Source organism: Sphaeramia orbicularis, chromosome 1 (assembly GCF_902148855.1).
Source record: "Sphaeramia orbicularis chromosome 1, fSphaOr1.1, whole genome shotgun sequence".
Lineage (NCBI taxonomy): Eukaryota > Metazoa > Chordata > Actinopteri > Kurtiformes > Apogonidae > Sphaeramia > Sphaeramia orbicularis.
In genome coordinates, this window is record NC_043957.1 from 30,214,303 (window position 1) to 30,235,178 (window position 20,876).

At 39.8% G+C, this 20,876-nt stretch overlaps 2 protein-coding genes across 5 annotated transcripts; one reads left to right on the top strand and one right to left on the bottom strand.

The window, feature by feature from the left end:
* Positions 1-396: 396 nt before the first annotated feature.
* On the bottom strand, positions 397-19,016 carry rfx1b (regulatory factor X, 1b (influences HLA class II expression)). 4 transcript variants are annotated; one of them, XM_030135037.1, is made up of 18 exons: positions 18,880-19,016; positions 17,406-17,781; positions 13,234-13,331; positions 13,026-13,115; positions 12,122-12,195; positions 11,690-11,999; positions 11,419-11,600; positions 11,213-11,332; positions 9,916-10,037; positions 9,555-9,673; positions 8,201-8,304; positions 7,952-8,103; positions 6,624-6,721; positions 6,131-6,280; positions 4,988-5,199; positions 4,716-4,869; positions 4,580-4,625; positions 397-2,502 (listed from the first exon to the last, which is right to left on the bottom strand). In XM_030135037.1, exons 2-18 carry the CDS (start codon positions 17,752-17,754, stop codon positions 2,330-2,332), a joined length of 2,553 nt encoding a protein of 850 aa, XP_029990897.1. In that variant the 5' UTR covers positions 17,755-17,781; positions 18,880-19,016; the 3' UTR covers positions 397-2,329. The 4 variants fall into 4 exon arrangements, with proteins under 4 accessions (XP_029990897.1, XP_029990884.1, XP_029990889.1 ...); XM_030135024.1 differs by having other exon boundaries at positions 13,026-13,118; XM_030135029.1 differs by having other exon boundaries at positions 13,026-13,118; positions 18,871-19,006.
* A 692-nt stretch (positions 19,017-19,708) lies between these two features.
* On the top strand, positions 19,709-20,450 carry rln3b (relaxin 3b). The gene is made up of 2 exons (XM_030145160.1): positions 19,709-19,997; positions 20,083-20,450. Exons 1-2 carry the CDS (start codon positions 19,823-19,825, stop codon positions 20,361-20,363), a joined length of 456 nt encoding a protein of 151 aa, XP_030001020.1. The 5' UTR covers positions 19,709-19,822; the 3' UTR covers positions 20,364-20,450.
* Positions 20,451-20,876: the final 426 nt, after the last annotated feature.

Consider the following 20,876-nt stretch of genomic DNA (forward strand, 5'->3'; position numbering starts at 1 on the left):
AGAAAAAGTTCAGCAGCACAAGCAAAGGACAGAAACTTAGGACTGAAATTAAGATCAGTAACATTTGGAGCTTGTAAAGTGAAATTCATAGATTTCTTCATAATCTGTAGTTGAACATTAACCTTTGTAAACCTGAAAAATAAATGCATGAGAAGTTCAAGGTGGAGAAACAAAATTCAGTTGTAAATATAGGGTCAAAGTTCAAAATAACGTGATTGCTAAGTTTTACATGGGATTTTGTATCCATATGCAGATGTTTTCCACACAATCATATTACTCATGTACAAGCTTCAATTTTTCTTGCAGATTTAATTCATCACTTCGCAAACTCAATCTTACCGACCCCAGTTCCACTCCCATGTGCTTCTATAATAGTGACATCACAATCAAAAATTCCACTTTGTCCAGTCAGGGATTTTTTTTTTCCACCCTCACTAAATGACTACATGCAAACACCAGTTTTTACCCCATGGCCATTTCTGGCCAAAGGGGTATTGCAATCGTTTTGTCGTCTGTCCATTCAATGACGTAATCGCATTATCTGAAGAATGCATTGAGATATCTGCACCAAAATTATACTGTGGATGCATCTTGGCATACAGCAGAAGCCTATTGTAAATACATCACCTTGACCTACTTTTTCAAGGTCCAATGGCCTTGTGCCTTTTGCAGTTAAAATATCTGAGTACTTTCAAATATAAATATGTATGTAATAAGTTTTACACAAAGACAATCTAATATAAATTATAGGGCAGTAACTTTCAACAGAATCTTACACTATATGTTGGCCGAGGGGTATTAAAAGTGCACAGGATGTTATGGTTTTTTCTTGTAGGGCTCTTGTAAACTCATTGCTCATTTGGTACAATCTTGAAATTGCATTATAAGACACCTCAGCAGTACTACAACTTGTATTTCGTCATATCTGAATAGCCCAACACTTAAAATCACCAAAGACACTAAAATCAATATCTGCTCATGCCATGTGTGAAGCTGCTGGTTGAGCATGTGCTCTTTGGAAAGACTCCAGAGGCCTGAAGTACAGTCCACCTATAAAGACACCATGTTCACATGCTTGGTCCATTATCACAATAAAAATATACTCTAGCTCAGTACTCTGGTGGTGGACAAACCACAACATATGTTTTTTTAAGGCAATAATGGTTAAACCACACAAATACTTGATATATAACAGTGTTCACTAAGGTACATAATACTAGGCTATCTACAATATGTAGACACAGAGCTGCTGTTTAGATACCCAGAAAATAAACATCTGCCTTTACACAACAAAAACTTTAGATAGCTGGCCGTGGTACACTGGTTGCCATGGATACAGGGTTGTAAAAGCTGGGTGGGATAAGCTTCGTCCTTGCCCTGTGGCCTATTCCAAGTTCCATCTATGAAAGTCTGTGCAGTAAGGCAGCACTTAAGCAATTATCTGGATGGTGTTTGTAAAATCAAGATGAATAGTGGCACTTTGATGAAAGAAAGAATGGATGGATGTAAAAATAGCAGACTGGGTTAGGCTGTCACCATCTGAGATATATATATATATATTTTTTTTTTTACAATTATTTAACTTCACAACACCAAGACTATTCACAGGACCTTCATTTATTATTCCACGATACAGAATATATAGAATACAAGCTTTTTTTTCTCCATCTAGAAATCTCTCAAGGCACAGGGTATGATTAGTTGCCCAAATTAAGAAGACTGACATTAAAAAGAGGAAAATATGGAAATATGACACAAATAAGCACTTGATAGACATCCATGTGCCAACAGAATCCATACAGATGCTACTCTTGAGACTTTATAAATGTGTATTTCAGACAATACTGTTAATTCAAGTCCAGCTCCCCTGCATAGTCATTGCTTTGAAGGTAATGTAGAGCAAGAGTAAAATAAAGAACAATGACGTCTTTTCATTTTACCACAGCAATCAGGTCAGTGGTTAAGGCGGGCCAGGAGGGAATCAAGAATATATATTTATACTTCGTATAGGCTGGACAGAGGCGGCTCTTGAAAGCTCAACAGCTGCTAAAGACACAGGGAAGGCACAGGGAACAGAGGGATTATAAATGGGCAGATGGAAGGCATAGAGGAAAAGAATGGCAGCACAAAGTACAAAATTAAAATTGGCAAAAAGGACTTGATGTAGCCCTCTGCTGCTCTCCCATGTTCACATATACTGTAAAAAACTACACCAAGCACCACGCATACCGAGGTGACACGCAATGGGATGACATGATGTTAAAATTAAAGCTTAAGGTGAATGTGCGTGGTGTGTGTGTTTGTGTTAATTACAGTATTAAAGGTGCGACTATGGCGGTGTGCTGTGTGCCTCTGTTAGCAGATTTAAGCTTGTCCTGGGCTGCTTGGCAGGCGGCTCCAGCGACTCCTTCTCATCCTCGATGGCATTCAGAGAGTTGGACTGAAGCACGATCTCCGCGCTTTCATCCTCACTGTCCTCTTCCTCATCATCCTCCTCCTCTTCTGATGGAAGGAGGGAGCGACACACCAATAAATGACATGATTCAACACAACACCTTATGCAAAAAGAGCATGAGGAATGAGATAAGTGATAGGTGGGGCAGTTTTAGGAGACAACTAGGATTTGTTATTGCAGCCATCTTAAATGTATCTTAGGCATCGCATTATTTTTTTTTCTCAGAAGTTTTTTTTATTGAATATTTATATTGTAACAATCATAACTGTACAATTGAATGTACATAAAATATAACAACATAGTTATGTAACCCCACTCTAACAGTCCTAATTAAATAATTAAATATTGGTTTCCAGAAATTGCTCAATCTGGTGTAGAAACAAAACATGTGTGAAAGATTTCCTGGTTCCTGGGTACATCTGTCACATTAGTCAGTAGTCTACTTTCGTTTAGCTAGTTTAGCTTTAGACTTGTACAGTCTGTGTACAACTTTGAACAGAATAACTGTTTAACTATAAAAAGTTTTAAAACATGCTAAAAAGATTTAATTACTGTAATCTCCCTGTCTTAAATCACCGTTCATTACATGTGCATGTATGCCAAGTTCTCTTCATTGTTGAAATCATGCATATTATTCTTTCATTAAGCTCGTGTGTTTTATATATTATTTGGATTGTATAAATGTTTTTCTTCTGTTCTTGAGGTGGAGGCTTCAGATAAGTGCCTCTTCCTGCACTGTAGTGGTTTTCGTTTATCTTTCTTATGCTTCTTTTTTTCTTTTATCTGTACAAACTAAACTAAACTAAACTGCATTACTGAGTGCTTTAGACAGATTGATGATGAGTGAATTTTAACTAAGGATTCTTGACCTTCTGATATTTCTATACCCAATTCCTCTTCCCACTGCTTTTTCTGGATATCAAGAGAGTTCTCTGCATGGTGATTAAACAAAGAATATACTATTCCAATGAGACCTCTGTTGTGTGCTTTCTGCTCCAGAATGGTGTCTACGAGAGAGTTACTAAGTAGTGAAGAATAGTGATATTGTGAGAGATGAAGCTACTTAATTGTAAAAAAAAAAAACTGCTAAAAATTCATCGCACGTAATTCTAAAAGTAACGTGATGGGACGGGTAAGGGGGGGGCATGATGTGCTAGAAAATATGCATCCCACCCCATATTGTTGTCCAGCACCCCCCCCCCCCCCCCCTTAACCCATGACTAGGGCTCCCATTGTTGTTCTATTAAATCATATGCCACGTTTCCACTGCATGGTACCGGCTCCACTCGACTTGACTCACCTCGGCCTTTTGGCGTTTCCATTACTAAAAAGGACCTGGAATTTGGTACCCGGTACTAGTGTTTTGGTATCACCTCCACTGAGGTTCCATTAAACCGTGACATATAACACTGCAGACCACTGATTGGTCAGACAGTTTTCTCTATGACCCGCCGTTTTACAAAAAACAGATGCGGAAGTTGACAGTAAATATAGCGGTACATTAATCCACATGATAACAGCCCAAAACTACACCATGGTCGGTTGAGGAGATTCAGTCTTTGGTGGCCGACGTAAAAATTCAGACGAGACAACATGCAATGAGCGAGTTTATCAGAAACTCTCTGAGCAGACGACACAGAAATAATGCGCTGCATCGCTATGACGTCCAGGAACTGTAAAGTCAGTGGTATCCTGTAATGGAAACGGTCTCCAGGAATACCAAGTCAAGCCAAGCTGAGCTGGTTCCACGTAGCGGAAACGCAGCAATATTTTGTTTTGAGTTCATGTAGACCTGGGGTCATCAACCCTGGTCCTCCAGATCTACTATCCTGCATGTTTTAGATGTATCCCTCTTCCAGCACACCTGATTCAAATAATAAGCCTGTCATCAAGCTCTGCAGAAGCCTGACAGTGACCCGTCAAGTGTGCTGGAAGAGGGAATACATCTAAAACATGCAGGATAGTAGCTCTTGAGGATTAGGGTTGGTGACCCCTGATGTAGATTATGTCAAACCTATACTTTATTCCTTGTGTGTTTTATGTGTCTGTTTAGAAATATTTAGTGTAAGAAAAAGAAGAATAAAGATAAAAGGGTTGGATTTAAAGGGGAAATGCTTATGGTACCTTTCTCAATGTCTGGAGAGATTCGGCTCTTTACTGTGCTGGCAAACTGTAAAAACAAAAGATAGATGAAGATAGTGGAGATCTGTAATCCAACTAAGACTGCACTATGTGAATGACAGCTTGTCAGTGGACATACTTCTCCCATGACGGCGATAGGCGTCTCTCCTTTAGCCTGGGCGACCCTGTGCTCTATCAGGTAGTACATGTACTCATCGTACAGCAGACGGATCAGGTGAAAGGAGCCAAAGCTGGCAGCACTGCGCAGAGTCAGGTCTCTGATTACCATAGAACTGGTGGGACAGGGCAGCAGGAAATGAGAAACCATTCTTACATACATAAAGAACATAATACACAAAACCATTGTTTTCATTTGTTCATCCTCATTGCATATCTAGTTTTTCTTCTCACCTGTAAAACGACCAGTTAAGCAGGAAGACCTTGGCAGCCTTTGGCAGGGTGATGGGGTTGTGCTCGTAGGGCTTTAGGACCTGAGAGACAACACTGTCCAACCAGTGAGCCCACTGCTCCAAGGAGTTTTGCTGCTGCAGGGTCAGTTTGAAGTCCTGCTCCAGCTGTTGGACTACACGGTCTTCACACTGACACACCCAGGATGCCTGCTCCTGTGGGTGGGATGGGGGGGGGGGACACACACTGTCAACAGGCTGCTGTGTTTTCATTGTGTTTGACTGTGTGCCAGTTTAAAGAGAGCTCGCTTTAAAACTTTTAAGACTTGAATGACATTCAAGATGTGGAACATTAAAGTTTCAGTATAGATACATTTATTGACACCTAGTGGTAAAGTTGCAGATTGCAAATGCATCTGAACAGCCCAACACATCCCCACCTATGGTGGCTGCAAAAAACATGGAAGGCCCTCATTAGAATGTATGTTTATTTTTAATCCATTCCACATGTTTTAGATGACGAAATAGTAAAACCCTCATCAGATTCACACTCAAGATAGTAGGTGACAATAATACACCTCAACATTGGATGCCACATGATTTAAACGGCCAACAGAACACAAAGAATATTCAAGTTTTCAAATGGAGATTAACTATTCAATCACACAGCCTACACATTAAAACCCAACAAAAAAAGTCTTAGATCATTTGTAGGCAATGTGAGGGCAATATAATGTAGACGCTGGGTGAAAATCAGATGACCATTGACTGTAGCCTACACCAGAGCGCCCCCTCCTCAGAAAAGCCAATTTAACCACTGGTCCTAGTCCATTATTTATTTACCCTTTATTACTGGTGTTTTGGTGTGCAAATTAATTCTAAAAATATATATGAGATTTAAATATACATAGACTTAAATTGTAATAATGCCTTAATTAGAGACAGTTGAGTTAGACAAGTAAGAAGGAAAGAAAGGGAAATGGCATGCAGAAAAAAGACCCCTAACTGATATCAGTGCAACCTGGTCAGCCTCTGTGCTCTATCATATGAACCACTGGGACACATTTAAGAACATTAATACTATGAAGGCTTTCTTTCTATGAACCAGGAAAATTAAATATAGATACACAGAGTCTATCTGACAGACCTGAACATTGGTGAAATCAACCCGGTTGAGGTCAGAGAGCATCTGGTTGATCTGGGCTGAGTTCTGGAGGACGGCACGTGCTGCTTGGGCCAAGTGGTTCAGGCTGGTGTAGCGACGCAGTGTCTGTGAGAAAGACCCCACACACACCACCTAAAAGGAAAGAGTGAGGACAAACAATGTTGACAGGTTTACACATCACACAGTCAGATGAAGACAGCGCTGAAAAAAAGGAAATGCACACCAGGACACCATCCCTTTTGAGGCGGGACACAGATTTACATCTACAACATGAACGATTTAAATGCACAGTCTTTTCCAGTGAAGTCACTCAACCCCAAAGTAAAAAGTCGATCACTACAAATAATTTACAGATGTAGGTGCAAGAGTCCACTTTCAGATGGAGTGGAAACTGTGATAACATTCTCACATACAGAAGTACAGATTAAAGGTGGACACAGACATACAGTGATATTGCATTAATGGAATGACATACCTTAATACGGACCATCTCCTCTGGGATATTCATCAGGGCACCGGTCAACCAGTTTTCTAGACTCTTGGCAAAGTTGCGGATGGCCTGAGTTAAGGCACCTGAGGTGGTGGTAGAGGAAAAAAAGGAAAACAACAACATCTTACATTGTGTTGCACAAGATAAAAATAGACTGATCTATCAGCCATGATCAATTACTGGAGCCAATTCACATTTTTTAAATTATCTGTATTCTTTTCAGTGTGATATCTGATAAAGTAAATTCATTTTAAAAGGCATTCTTAAGCTGTGATGATGCTGCCTCTCTGGGTCTGTCTATAGTCACCATTCTGTGGTCCAAAGAATGTGTCACCCATACATAAGTATCTATCAAAACATTTATTTATGTAGTACTAATATAGTATTTATTTACCATCTATAATCCTTTCAGGTCAGAGTGAAATTTCTAAATACATGCATATATTTATTATTTTGTACAGTTAGCTCAAATATATTTCCACAAAATTTTATATTGACAAAAGATTGGTTACTTTTAATGGCAAATGAATATCACCTCCAATATTGTTGATTGAGTATATTTTATTTTTCATCTTAAACTTTTTTTTTTTAAAATTTATGACAAATATTCATTCATTCATTTTCTAAACCTGCTTGTCCTCACTATGGGCCATGGGGGTTGCTGGAGCATATCCTAGCTACTTATGGCAAGGCGGGGTACACCCTGACATGTCACCAGTTCATCGCAGGGCTGACATATAGAGACAAACAATCACTCTCACATTCACACTTATGGGCAATTTAGATTAACTGATGAACCTATCAGTGCATGTCTTTGGATAGTGGGAGGAAGCCAGAGTATCTGGAGAAAACCCACACAGAAAGGTCCCACCCCCTGGTGTTGGAATCAAACCTAGGACATTCTTGCTGTGAGGCACAAGTGCTATCCACTGCACCACCGTGTCACCCACATTATGCCAAATATTTTTACTATTAATCTTGTTCATATGAAGAGTTGTATCCAAACTTCACTGTGCTTCACTATACAAGATAATACAGGGAATTCAAACTCAATATCAGTTGTTGTCATCAGATCTCTGGCAATCAGTATCGGCAAAGAAATTAAAAATGTATCCATTTCAGTAGATACTACATAGATTTTTTTATTTTTTTTTTTACAGTTTTACACACCAGTTTATTACATTTTGATTTGGTGATTTAGGTGCTTTGATTAAATTCTGCAATACCTGCAATCAAGTAAACAACATATTATCATCAATATTATTTCAGTCTGTAGTCTTCTGAAATGTTTAGACCTGAGAGTTCAAACTTACTGGGGATGGGTCTAAGGACATCGGGGATGAGGATCTCCACCAGAGTCTGGTACAGGAGGTTGTCACATTCTCTTGTCCAGCGAAGCACTGGCTCAAACTTGCAGAGAACCACCAGGCATGATTTGGGCAGACGCTTCTCTGACTCATTGTGCCTGAAGTAGCGCAGCACAGACCGGGTTATATGACAGTTTCAGTGGTGGATAAGAAACCTCATGTGCTACCACTGTTTGGATGTTTGTGGTACTTTACAGATTGAGTGATTCTGTATCATTGCTCTGGCTGAACCTCCAGAATGATTTCCACAGTGTCTCCACTAGAGTGAACTGAAGGTTGACCATCACATCCATAATGGCCTGTGAGGATCACATAACACCACAGAAGAGTGTTATCTTCAAAATCCTGGTCTGACTGCATTGTTTCTTTAGGTACCAGTGTTCTACTCCTCTTTCCCATTTTCTGTAGCTAGGGATGGGTACCTTTCACATCTAAACCGATACAGTACCGATACTCAGTTCCTGGGAACAATGGTACCTGTTTTTGGTACTTTTTGTGAGTATGTGTGATGAGTAAAGTCATTTTGTCTATTAAAAAAATTGTTAAAACTTCTGAATATTTATTTGTCATCATAACAGTGAATAACAAACATAAAACTTGAGAAAAAGTGTCTGGGGGGAGGGGTAATAACTTAAAAAAATAAATATAACATATATAACATTTTTCAAACTAAAGTATTACAAACTAAAACAAACCACTCCCTCTAGCATGAACTGTACTGCACATGTTCAGCAGTTTTTCAGGAACACCGACATATCTACTTTTTCTGGCAAGAGCTGAGCCTGCTCCACACTGACCATGTCCCCATCTGTGGAGAATACTTGCTGTGAAGGAGCTAACCAGTGCTGCTGCAGCCCAGTGCTGCTGCAGCCCAGTGCTGCTGCAGCCCAGTGCTGCTGCAGCCCAGTGCTGCTGCAGCCCAGTGCTGCTGCAGCCCAGTGCTGCTGCAGCCCAGTGCTGCTGCAGCCCAGTGCTGCTGCAGCCCAGTGCTGCTGCAGCCCAGTGCTGGCTGTAGGTGAGAAGCCACTGTCTGCTGCAGCTGCAGTGACAATACCTGGTGTGGGAGTCATAGCCTGTGCTCCTTTGGGGCTTTCAAATATTGTACATTGCTCAGCCTTCAGATGTGTATTATGTTTGACTAAGTGTTTCCTCAGGTTTGAGGTGTTGCTGTGGATAGCTTTACATTTAGCATCACAGATATTGCAGCGAGCACAGTCTGCATCAACTTTAGCGAAGTGGAGCCACAGCCTTGAACACTTTCTATCCACCATGCTTGCTATTATCATCAGGCCATCACTGATGTAATCATACTCTCATGCATCCCATGCCATTGTCAATCAGGCAGACACTCCTCCACTCTCTCCCTGACAGACACAACATGAGGATGTGTTCAAGTACCGAAATGTGGTTACCGTTTGACTTTATGTGAATCAATACTCGGTAGTACCAACGAATTCGGATCGGTACCAATAAAGTACCAAATTCAGTACCTATCCCTATCTGTAGCACAGGAAAAATCAATGGAAGAAACTAACACGGGTATGCCTACTTCACAGTGTTCTCTGTAGAGAGTCTGGAAGGCCTTGACATGTTCTAAAAGGATCCCATATGGCAGAGGTTGATCTTGTGGATCAATGTCTACAAAGTCTGGCAGTGGCCGGGATGCCTCTACACAGAAAAAGAGAGAAACATAAGGAACCTGGCAATGGAAAAGACTTATTTTAGACATTCATATGGCTGAAATCATCTTTATAAAATATAAAGTCAGAAATCTATTGCACACAGCTGTGGATCTGTACGTTGTTAATAAAATAAGATAAAATCCACTCTGTAAATACAATAATTTCACACAAATTCAATCATATAAGAAGCAAAATGAATGTAATGTATAATTTAGAGATGCTGCTTACCCAGAAACTGCTGATACTGTTGCACCTGAGCAGAAATATCACAGAGTGCTGCCGCCTGCTGCTGCCCAGTCCCACCTGATGTCCCATTGGTGATCCCCTGTGTCTTCTGAACTGGCTTTATCCTATTGGAAAGAGTACCCAGGTATCAGAGACACTACGAGTCACATGTCCACATTCCTAATTCAATCCAAACCAAATGTGTGATGAAGATGCGCTCAATTCTTTATTATCGTTTTTTTGCAACATTAAATGTAAACTTGAAATTAAATTGGAACAGGTTAGTGGGGTCTCCAGGTGCATCTAATGCCACATAAAATCAATGGGTTTTCTTCACCCATTGACTTTATAGAATAAGAGCAACCATTTGCTCTAATTCTGTACAAAATTACTCTGAGATGTGACACATGGACTTTCCAACATGTGTGTTTTAGTGTATCCTTCTCATCTGGCTATATTCTGTAAACTGTTATGACACAATTTCTCCCTGTAAGGAAATACATATGTAACATGGAAAGAGCACTGACATTGGAGAAAGAGAAAAACAATCTCTAAAGCAAAAAGTTGAAACAATAGTGTCCCATGTGGAAGATGAAAAAAACAGCACCTTTTTTGAGACTTTCCTCAACAGTAATGAAGGTATCTTTCTGAGAACAAGATGAGAAACTTGACGCAGATATTGTACAAACATTCATAAACTCAACCCTCTTTCTCCCTGCTTTTCTCTCTGGACATATCTGTCTAATACATTAGAAAAAAATAAATAAATAAATTAAAATTAAAAACTGAAATATTCCCAGTAGTCACAGTCCACATCCCAAATCATGAACTAAGAGAACTTATACTGTGGATGTATTGTATTTGTATCATTCGATGAATTTGCTCAAATTTATAAGTAAACTACTGATTTTGCTGATATTGTTCATTAAAGCCTTTTTAATGTGGTTTTAATATACTGTTAAATGTGGTTACATACAAGACAGGCTCTCATTTGTGTGTACATATGGTTATAGGTGGTTGCACATTTGTTTGCAGATACAGCATTGTTATCTGTTTACAGTATTGTTGAATCGAGGATTTATGGGGAAGAAATTCACAGGTATGCACTGATTTATGCACTACTTGTGAATGAGACTCACAATATGCACTGATGCGCTGTATAATATATATATTTTTAAACAGCATAAAATATGTAGAATATTATATAGTGTAATATCTGTAGAACATGACAGAACATGACAGTACAGATGTGTCCACAGGGACACACAGGAGTATGGATATACTGTATGTGTGTGTATACCTGCTTTTCTGTGAAAAAGGTTGTTGCCTCATTGCCATGTGCTGCTGCTCATCCATGAGCCTGAGCAAAGGGGAACCGGATTTGATCCTCAGACCATAGTAGTGGTACTTAGAGTTCCCTCTGAAACCCACACACAAGAAATAGTTAGGGTGACGCACTGAGAGACTAGTCTAACATAGTTAATCTAAGTGTGTATGTTTTCATACCTTGTGCCTAATCTTCGAGTTCGTAGCCCCATGAAGACAGACCTGATGAGTTTGCCGAAGGATGCAGCATTGACAGGTTCTAGTTTCTGCTCCTGGCAGTGCAGTAGGTAGTGGTAGTAGAGGGTGCAGCGGGGCAAACTCACCCCTTCAGCCCCTTCATAGTTCTCACACAGCCACTGAACCTGAGGGAGATGGACAGTGATGGAAATTAACTTCAGGCCAAGTCATAAATACATTTCAAACTAAATGAACAACGACCTTGAAAACTTACAGTAGCAGGAGGGGCACGAGAGTTAGAGCTGGAATAACTCTGTCCACCTCCACCTGCTGCTGTTGCTGCCGCTGCTACTCCTCCCCCTCCACCTCCTACCACATAACTTCCCTGAATGACATAGCCTGCTCCACCTGCAGCCGCTCCTCCACTATTAGCCCCTGCCGTTGCCACAGAAACTGGCTGCGAGGTCACAGATCCAGTGATGTCTGACTCAGAGCTAGACGTGGCCTCGTAGTAGTTGGAGGAGGATGTTGGAGCAGTTTGGGAGTAGAGAGGCGAATCAGAGAAAGGATAACTGCTTGAACGACTGAACGGACAAAGGCATGTACACATAAACAGAATCAGATAAATGAGTGTGTGTGAAGGGGTGGCACAATTGCGGCCAAACATTTGTGTGTGACCATGAAGACAGAAAAACTCTCCACTCACATGTTGGATGTGGTGAAAGTTGCCTCTCCTGCTCCATCTACATACTGCACCTGACCCGAGTACACATGTTCCACCTGGACAAAAACCAAACAAGACACTTAACCCTATATTTCCACTTTGATGTGTAGGTTTGGTGTTATGATAAGATAAAGGGATTCTGCTGGTTTCAAAAAGTTCAGTTTAACCCACTTCATATTGTGTTGTGCTGGGGCCAGACTTATTGATGCTCCTTATGTGAATACACAATATTATTTGGTAAGGTCATGCATTTCATGGCAGCTGTTTCACAGCAGCTTTATGTTTTTCTGACTGAAGACACTAATAACGCCCAATACTCAATAGTCAATACAATATGACATGTTCAACAAGATTCCACCAGGTATTAAATCCAATCAGCTTTAAGACCTATCAAAATCACGTTTGATAAATGGCCCTTAAATTCAGATTAAAGGACTTTTTAAGGACCCACAGAATCCCTGAGTAAAAAAGGAAGAAGGGTTAGTGACAGATGTAAGAGTGTTATGGTGTAAACATTCCATTGAAATCCCACCATTCCCTATATTTTGGAAGTAACATGCTATATATAACTTGTACATATATTTATGTATTTTTTTTATGACAGTGAATGCCTCACATATGCACCTAATGGCACTAGGGTACATCTGTGATTGAAAATCGAAATGGAAAGTGAGTGATGACCATGAGAAAGAGTAAAACAGAGGTGAGGATCAATATATGTTAGGAGGAAAAGAGAATTCTGCAAAGAATTTCTACAAAGGATTTCCTATCCTATATCCCTCTTTATTGGCTGTTGTTAATTGTAAAACTAGTGAAAGCCAAGCACATGGAAAATCATTTCAATCTATTTCTTGGCCAGTATGACCAGGAGAGTGTGTTTGTTTACCTCCTGGTTAATGTGCACAGACTGTAGGTTGTTAATGTTGCCTGTCTGAATTCTCTTTGCTGCCTGTGACACCGCTTGCAACACTGACCTCTGCTGGAAGAGTCACAGTGTCAGGTTAATGCTTATCAGCACTCAACCTTTTTTTGTCGTTTCCTCCTCAGTGGTCTGTCATAATATTAGAGGGTTATTGTATATGTTCATGTCTTACCTGTGGGGTGGTCTGCACTGGCTGGACCACCTGAGTGGGAACACCCGGGGCGGGCGGGCTGGAGTCTGACAGACTGTCATTGGAGTGAACAGAGCCCTCTAGGAATGGGAGAAAGGAGATGTAGGAGAGAAGTTCCATAAAGTCGATGAAAGGAAGTGAACGGAAAACCAGCCACCATCACCACAAGTTCAGTACTCACGGCATAGTGCTTCCCAATCATAATAACAGCCACGGCAGAACATCCTACAATTAAATGTCTCTTTTTGTTTAGCTGAAGACACTAATAGGGAAAAACAGTAAGTGTATCTCTCCACGTCTGCCTTCATCCTTATATATTGCACACAGAAGGACAGCCTTGGACAGCTAATCTCCCAGATGGAAAGAGAAATCCCTCCATCTTGTAAACATGCAGATCAGATGAAAGAGGGAAATGAGAGATACATGAGGGACAATGGATAGAGGGAGAAAACAGAGGGTGGATGGACAGTGGGTGGTGGAGAATATTATACAGAATATTTGCTCCTTTGTAGCTGTCAGATGGGAAAACATTATAGTCTTGCACTACATTATTGTGCTACTCTTATTTCAACTTTGGTGGCTGACTAAACACATGGGTGGTATTACTGGAGTCAAAGTCTGCACAGTTTTGCAAAACCACCACATAATTTAGTTTTGCATTAAAAAAAATGAGCACCGTCCACTCTTCTAGCTAATGTTAGCAGTTCAGTAACATTTTAGTTAGAGTCACTGCCTGCCTCCACAGTACTTAATCACGCTATACGAAGTGGTATGAAAAGTTTCAAAGATGGATTGCAATGCACTTCTAATCATAATCTAAAAGTCTGCAACCAGTGAATACTCACACCTCTTCACGTAACGCACTGCAGAAGCACCAATGTTTTGTTGTTTTATCAACTCAAATGGGTTACCCAGATGCTGCAACTGAAGAGATGCAGCTGTTTTTATTATAGGGTGTTGTAGTCTGATTTTGAAAGTGCTAGCTACCAAATTACCAATAACTTGTGGGTGTATGCCTCCACACATCAGTTGCAGTTTATGTCCATGTTTGTCCAAATCATACACAACGATATACTTAGTGAAGACTTTGATGCTCGATATACTTTGAATATAAGCATGCCAGAGAGGAGATGATGTGTCAAAACCATAATTTTACTCTATTACACATTTGAGTGAAATTTTGTCACAATCATATTAGGAATTCTTGAGTGTTTTTTTTTTTTTTTTTTACACAACATGGTGATGCTGAGCTTTGTCCACCATAAGCTAATCCTTGAGTTCAGTTGAATGCTCTTGCCAACACATACTTGCCAGTATGGAAGCACAAAATAATTACCTGAATGTTTCTATTAAATACTAAACAAATAGCCATGAACGTTAAAACAGAACACTGTGGATCTGGTACTGGCATGCATAAGGAACTACTTGAAATGTTGACAAATGAATCATCAAATTGTGAAGCCAGTGAAAATTCACACACAAGCACCCATGGTTCACCTGCACAGATTATGCTCTGATTAGTCTGTAGCACCAACTACATTAAGACAAGTTGCACATTTACTTATTATTTCATAAAATTGAGTAACTTTATTATAAATACAATAAAACTCTTCTCAATTCCAACATGAGCAGAAGCTTGAGACAGAATAATTGAAAACAGCTGTAATGTGTTTATCTAAAAGGCTTTGTGATATTTAGTTACGTCTAGTGATGAAGAACTGGATACCACCCATGACGATGGCTAAAAAAAAAGTGCATGTTCCTCATAAGCACCAGTGTTTGTTTTGGGCTTTTTAGTGAAGGGGGCATTAGCTCTAGTCCATATTTAGACAAAGTAGGCGATGGCAATGCACTATAACACTAGATGCCATGTGCTCTAAGAGGAAGAGGAAGAGGAAGAAAAGGAGGAGAAAGAAGAAGAAGAAGAAGAAGACTGTTCTGAGCTACTACAGAAATGTGTTCCTTCTGTAGATATAAAAGGCTAATGAAGGTAATATAAAGGTAATGAAAATGCAACACTAATTTTCATGTGATTACACTAATTACAAATTCAATAATCAATTTCCTGAATTATGTCCTATAACTAGATAAATATCGCTACATTTTATATAATGAACCGTTAATGCAAATAATAAGGCATAGATTTAATTATAATTTACATTTTTATTGGAGCATTTTTGCAGTAGAAATTTCAGCAAGGTCAACTGGGAAATGCAGCTAAACTCACCTAAGATAACTAGTTTTCCTTTAGACAAACATGTTTTTAAGATGTTACGTGATACTACTCTCTAATCCAGTGTGTGGTTTTTCATATCAAGCAGTCCGTTGCAGTGCTTAGACTTAATGTGTTGCTACACTGTATTTAACAGAAACTTTAAATCAATCAATCTGATCTGCTTTCATTAAAGTGGGTATAAAGTAGCGATACAGCAAAGCCACATGTTGGTATGGACTAATTATTAATTGCAAGACCAAGCTAAAACCAGCTTTCTTTCTTATATCCATGTCCTAAATATGGGGGAATGTCAAGTTTTAATCACCACAGCTATTCAACAAACAAGCCCTTGGTCTGTGAACCATGGGTAAGAGTGTACAGTGTTACTTGACACTAGTACGCACAACGATCTACGAATAGACAGCCCCAAAATAAACGTACACATTGACACCAGGACAGTTCTCTTATTTTTCCAATAGTTTATAGATCCAGTATATTAGCACATATAATATCAAATGACTACTATACTACTGAGAACTTTGAGATACAACAACATTGTTATTTCTACTTTTAGAAAAATAACCTTATTATGTAACTAATAGGCACACATTAGCATCCATAAATAATAGCAATTCTAATTTTCTCAACAACTAAAAACATAAAAGCTAGTGATATATTAATGTGGTATATATAATACAGTATCATGATATGAACAACTCTCTGAAACAGCAAATGCATTGGAGCAAAGAGAAGTGAGAATACATCCATCAGTCATCCAAGCTCCCATGTTTAGGACTTCGCATCCTAGCAACCAGTCCATCAGCTTATTCTATCCTCATAATCAAAGCACCACCCAACCAGTGAGGCAAAATACATCAGTGATTTTCAATCCAAGTGGTACTTAGATCTCAGATGGTCTTCATTCTTACTATCTAATCGTGGAAATACTAGTAAGAGTGTGAAAAAACATTAAGTACAGTAGAGCACCATGAAATAGTGAACTCATAAATCATCATTGCTACTATACAGTACATAAATCATTAGGTAGATGGCTTGAACATATATAAATGCAGTAGAATTCACTCCTATCTGTGGATATCATGTCACCGTGCAATATTCAATCAGTCAAATGTTTGCACTCCTGTTGTTTCTCCACCTCCATGTTCATTATTTATTATTATACTATCTTGCACTTCAGCTTTTATATTTTTTCTATCTTGTTTTCAAATGTGTGGTTCTTTTTTTTTTTTTTAAGATTCACTGTTGAATCATTGTGAAGCTGTTAATGAATTTTCTTGGTAAACATCCTCCTCAGCTGGAGGATTTGGTAAATTGCTTAGTTATTGTTTAGTCAGCAAATGAAGCATTATTTGATGTCACCTTATGTCTTTTATACTGCTGCTGAAACACTGAATACATTTATAAGTAGCAAGGCACTTATTAGCGTGCACACCTCTACCCACATATGCAAGAAAAAGTTCACAAACATCCCTGAATCTGAGCCTTTTTCTGGATCCAGCTCAATATTTAAAGGGTTAAACCTTGGCCAAATCCTACACATCTACCAACTTTCACAAAAAGTGGTGTTTTAGTTTTTGGGCAATCCTGCAGACAGACAAAGTGACAACAAACATAAAGTCTTTGGTCGAGATAATAATCAAGTTGAGTATTTAACATGTGACACAGATTTACACACTCCTAAGTGTCAGACAAACTCCTTGTCACCTAACAGGATCCAGTCTGCTGTTTATACTCAAGACAGAGAGTTGAGATTGAAGCATGCTCAGGGTACATGCCAAATCATGTCTTCCTGCTGGTTATGTGAACTAAAGTGGTTATTTGTGTGTGTGTGTGTGTGTGTGTGTGTGTGTGTGTGTGTGTGTATGTGTGTAGAGTGTGTATTATGCATGTATGCGCCAGTCATTCCTCAGCCTCTCACCTGTAACCGTCACTATGATGTACTGAGGAGAGCTGCTCTGACCATTGCTCTTCTGAACTGCAGAGTGCTGGATTTCAGGGGTTACATAGTGCTGCGTGGGAGTGGTTAGAACCACTGCCTTCTGGCTCTGCGCCTGAGTGGGTGGAGCTTGCGAACAAAGTGCATCCTGTCCTGTTTTTGAGACAGTGGCTGATTGGTTGGCTGATGCAATGGTTCGAGAGGTCGGTGGGATCTCGGACAGGAAGTGTGTGCTCTTTGCAGATGAGGGTGTGGTGGCAGCAGGTGTTGCTATGGTTACTGTGTTAGCCTGCTGAGGCTGAAGGTCCTCTGAGTATCCAGAAGTTGCCATGGCAACCAATGCTTTGAGGCACTTGCTCTGTGGATAACAAGAGAGAGAATTAATGAAAATGCTCCAAACATGTACAAAGGCACTTTTGTCAACATATATTTTAATCTGTCCATGTTCTGGCAACATACACTGAGTGAGTTTTTACATGTGTATCAATATTTTTGTGTGTATCAATATTTTTGTGTGCATGAGTGTGTAGAACATAAATCAGTGGAGGAAGTAGTGCTTTTGCCTGAGCCTAAGCAGTTGGTTTGGGCTTTTCCTGTTCTATCCTGAAACACTGTGAAATTACACATTAAAAACAAAGAAATTCATCAAATGATTAAAAGGTGCGTCTTGTAGAATCACTATACCGACTAACGTTAAAGAAATCAAGCGAATGCAGCCTCTGGCAGTGTCATTTATAAGTTAATAAAGATTAACCACTGGTTCCACTGTCAGTTAAGGCTTCAGGCCATCCCACGTGAAGATATGCCACTCCTGCATAAACCAACACGGCAACCAAGACAATCAGATGATCATCCGTCACACTGTTAACGGGAGTGACTCGCCGAATTCAATGTCACACCAAAAACTTTTTCAAAGTCACTTAAAGACCATGAAACACGCTGTGCTCTGATCTCCGTGCACATAACATATAAACGGTGTGGTTGTGTGGCAGTTACGTGTGCTTTTTGATGTTACTGGAGAGCTTGCTTGAAAGTGAGTTGAGAAAGCGAGAGTAATAGCTTCCCCTGCTAGCCAGTCACGTTAACTTATGACGTTAAAGCCAGCAGGCTACTGGCTAGCTGCTCGTGTGATTTAATCGATAAACGTAAGACAACGCCACCAACCGCGTCTCACAATGACTTATTTGTAACCGAAATTATAAAATATAACCCCCAAACATTTTAACTAATGAGCCAAAAAGTACGATTGGCACTACAACACACCCGCCATCTTGTGCTCTTATCAAAGATCTGACATCGCCATAACAACGGTCTGCGTTTGGAAAGAAGCTAGCAACCACTTTCATCATCGACACGCTCGACCAATTTCACATTAACGCTGACGATTACACACAAGCACAAGTATAAAATTTACAGAAAATTAAACAATAATTCTAAGACATTTTACTTTTTTCACCTCTTATATATCCCGGGAATGTCCTTTTTTGTCGTTAAAGTTTTTTTTCCTTTGATTTAGGTTGTTGTTGTTGACTCCCGTTGCTTGGTTCTTGTCGCCAGGACTACCGTGACTATGGCGCCTTGCCTTCACCGGGGCAACTGTTGCTACCCTCTTGTCATCGCCCCGCCCTACATTGTGTGCTGATTGGACGGTTTGGGAGGTGGTCGCGATGTCACTGATAGAACCAATCGCTGATTGGCTACCACTCCCTGTCTGTCATGTAAAAGGGACCATAACGTGAAATTAACCACTTCTAATGTTACTTTTTTTTTTTATAACATATGACGCCGAGCTGACAGAAAAAATAATGGTGTCGACTTTATTTTGTTCCATGATTTGTCGACATTGCTGCTTATCTTAACCTCCCTAAACTACCCCATAGACTGATATGATTGATTGCCAAGGCAACACAGAAGTTCATAACTGACTTGTGTCACAGCTGTAGTTATTTGGCATTTGAAATAATTATGTCTGTGCTCAAGGGAGGATGTCACTAGCAGTGGGGACCAGTGTAATAGTTATGCTTGGCATGAATGGATAGTGATCTCCATCCCATGCCTGTCAGAGCAGATAGTGAAAATAGAGATTGTAGTGGTGGCACAAAACCTGATACAAAAAGGCCAACAAAAGGTCACAGGTGATTGGATTGTGAATAGCCCTGTTGACATCACTTCTGCCATCATTCACTACTGAATCACACATTTGCGATTTGTGTATGAGCATTGTTGCCCCTAAAGGTCTCCTTTCTTATCTTTGGGTATGACTAAGAGTGGAGGTGAGTTGAGGTCCTTTTCTCAGGTTCTGAGGACTATATAAGTTGGGCTGCCCAAGGAGAAACACAAACCGCTACATAAACAACTTACCCGGTTTACAAGAGCTTTACAGCAATTTTATTCACACCATGTGGAAGGCAGCCCTTTTGACTTTAGGACTGTTGGTGGCACTTGTAGACAGGGTGCGGTGCAATGATAACCATCCCTCTTTCTATGGGGTGAAATTATGTGGAAGAGAGTTCATACGAGCTGTCATCTTTACCTGTGGAGGTTCTCGCTGGAGGAGAAGTGTAGGAGATTTAGGTAAGTTATATCAGTTACCTTGTTATGATGAGCTATCTTTTCCAAGACTCTAACCATAAAATTACCTGTCATTTTTTTTTATCAGCTCTCCCTGGAGAAGAGACCTTTGACCCATGGAACACAAATCCTATCCCTCAACTTGCTGGTAAACAGGATCATGCTGAGTCCAACATATGGAAAGATCAGGCAATTGATGTTACATCTGCAGCTGCTGGATTCAGCCGCTCATCTCGCTCACCAATGTTAGAGGAGGTACTGGAGGCTCTACGAAGTGGAGATAGGAAAGGTCGGGATGTGGTGGTGGGACTGTCCAATGCCTGCTGCAAGTGGGGCTGCAGCAAGAGTGAAATAAGCTCTCTATGCTGAACCTACTTTTCTTAACATCTCATCTTGTAAACAGTCCAGAGCTCTGGTTTCTCCCTTTTTAAATAATTCTTTTCTTTATACAAACAACAACAAAAACATTTCTGCTTTCACATTCAGTTCAACTTATCTGTGTTGACAGTGGAAAAAAGAATGCAAATGTTTTGTGGTCACTGTGATTGTCACAAATTAAACAAAATGGAGTTAATACAATACTGTGCTGTATGAATTCTTATTAAAAAAAAAAAAAAACTGTTAAAAAAAGGAAGGTGCTGAATTGATATTTCATTCTGTTATGAACACTTCCACTTTTCCAAAGCCTTGTTTCAGAATCGCAATTCTGACAAGATTTCAACATTAAAGGAAGTGGTGTGGACTATGAGTACACGGAATTTTCTGGGGTTTCTCTAAGTGTCTGTGATTCAGGCCTGGACACAAAATATAATGAGATTAAAATGCAATGATATCCAGTTTAAACAACACTGAACTTCTACAACCTTTGTCAAGGAAATGTCA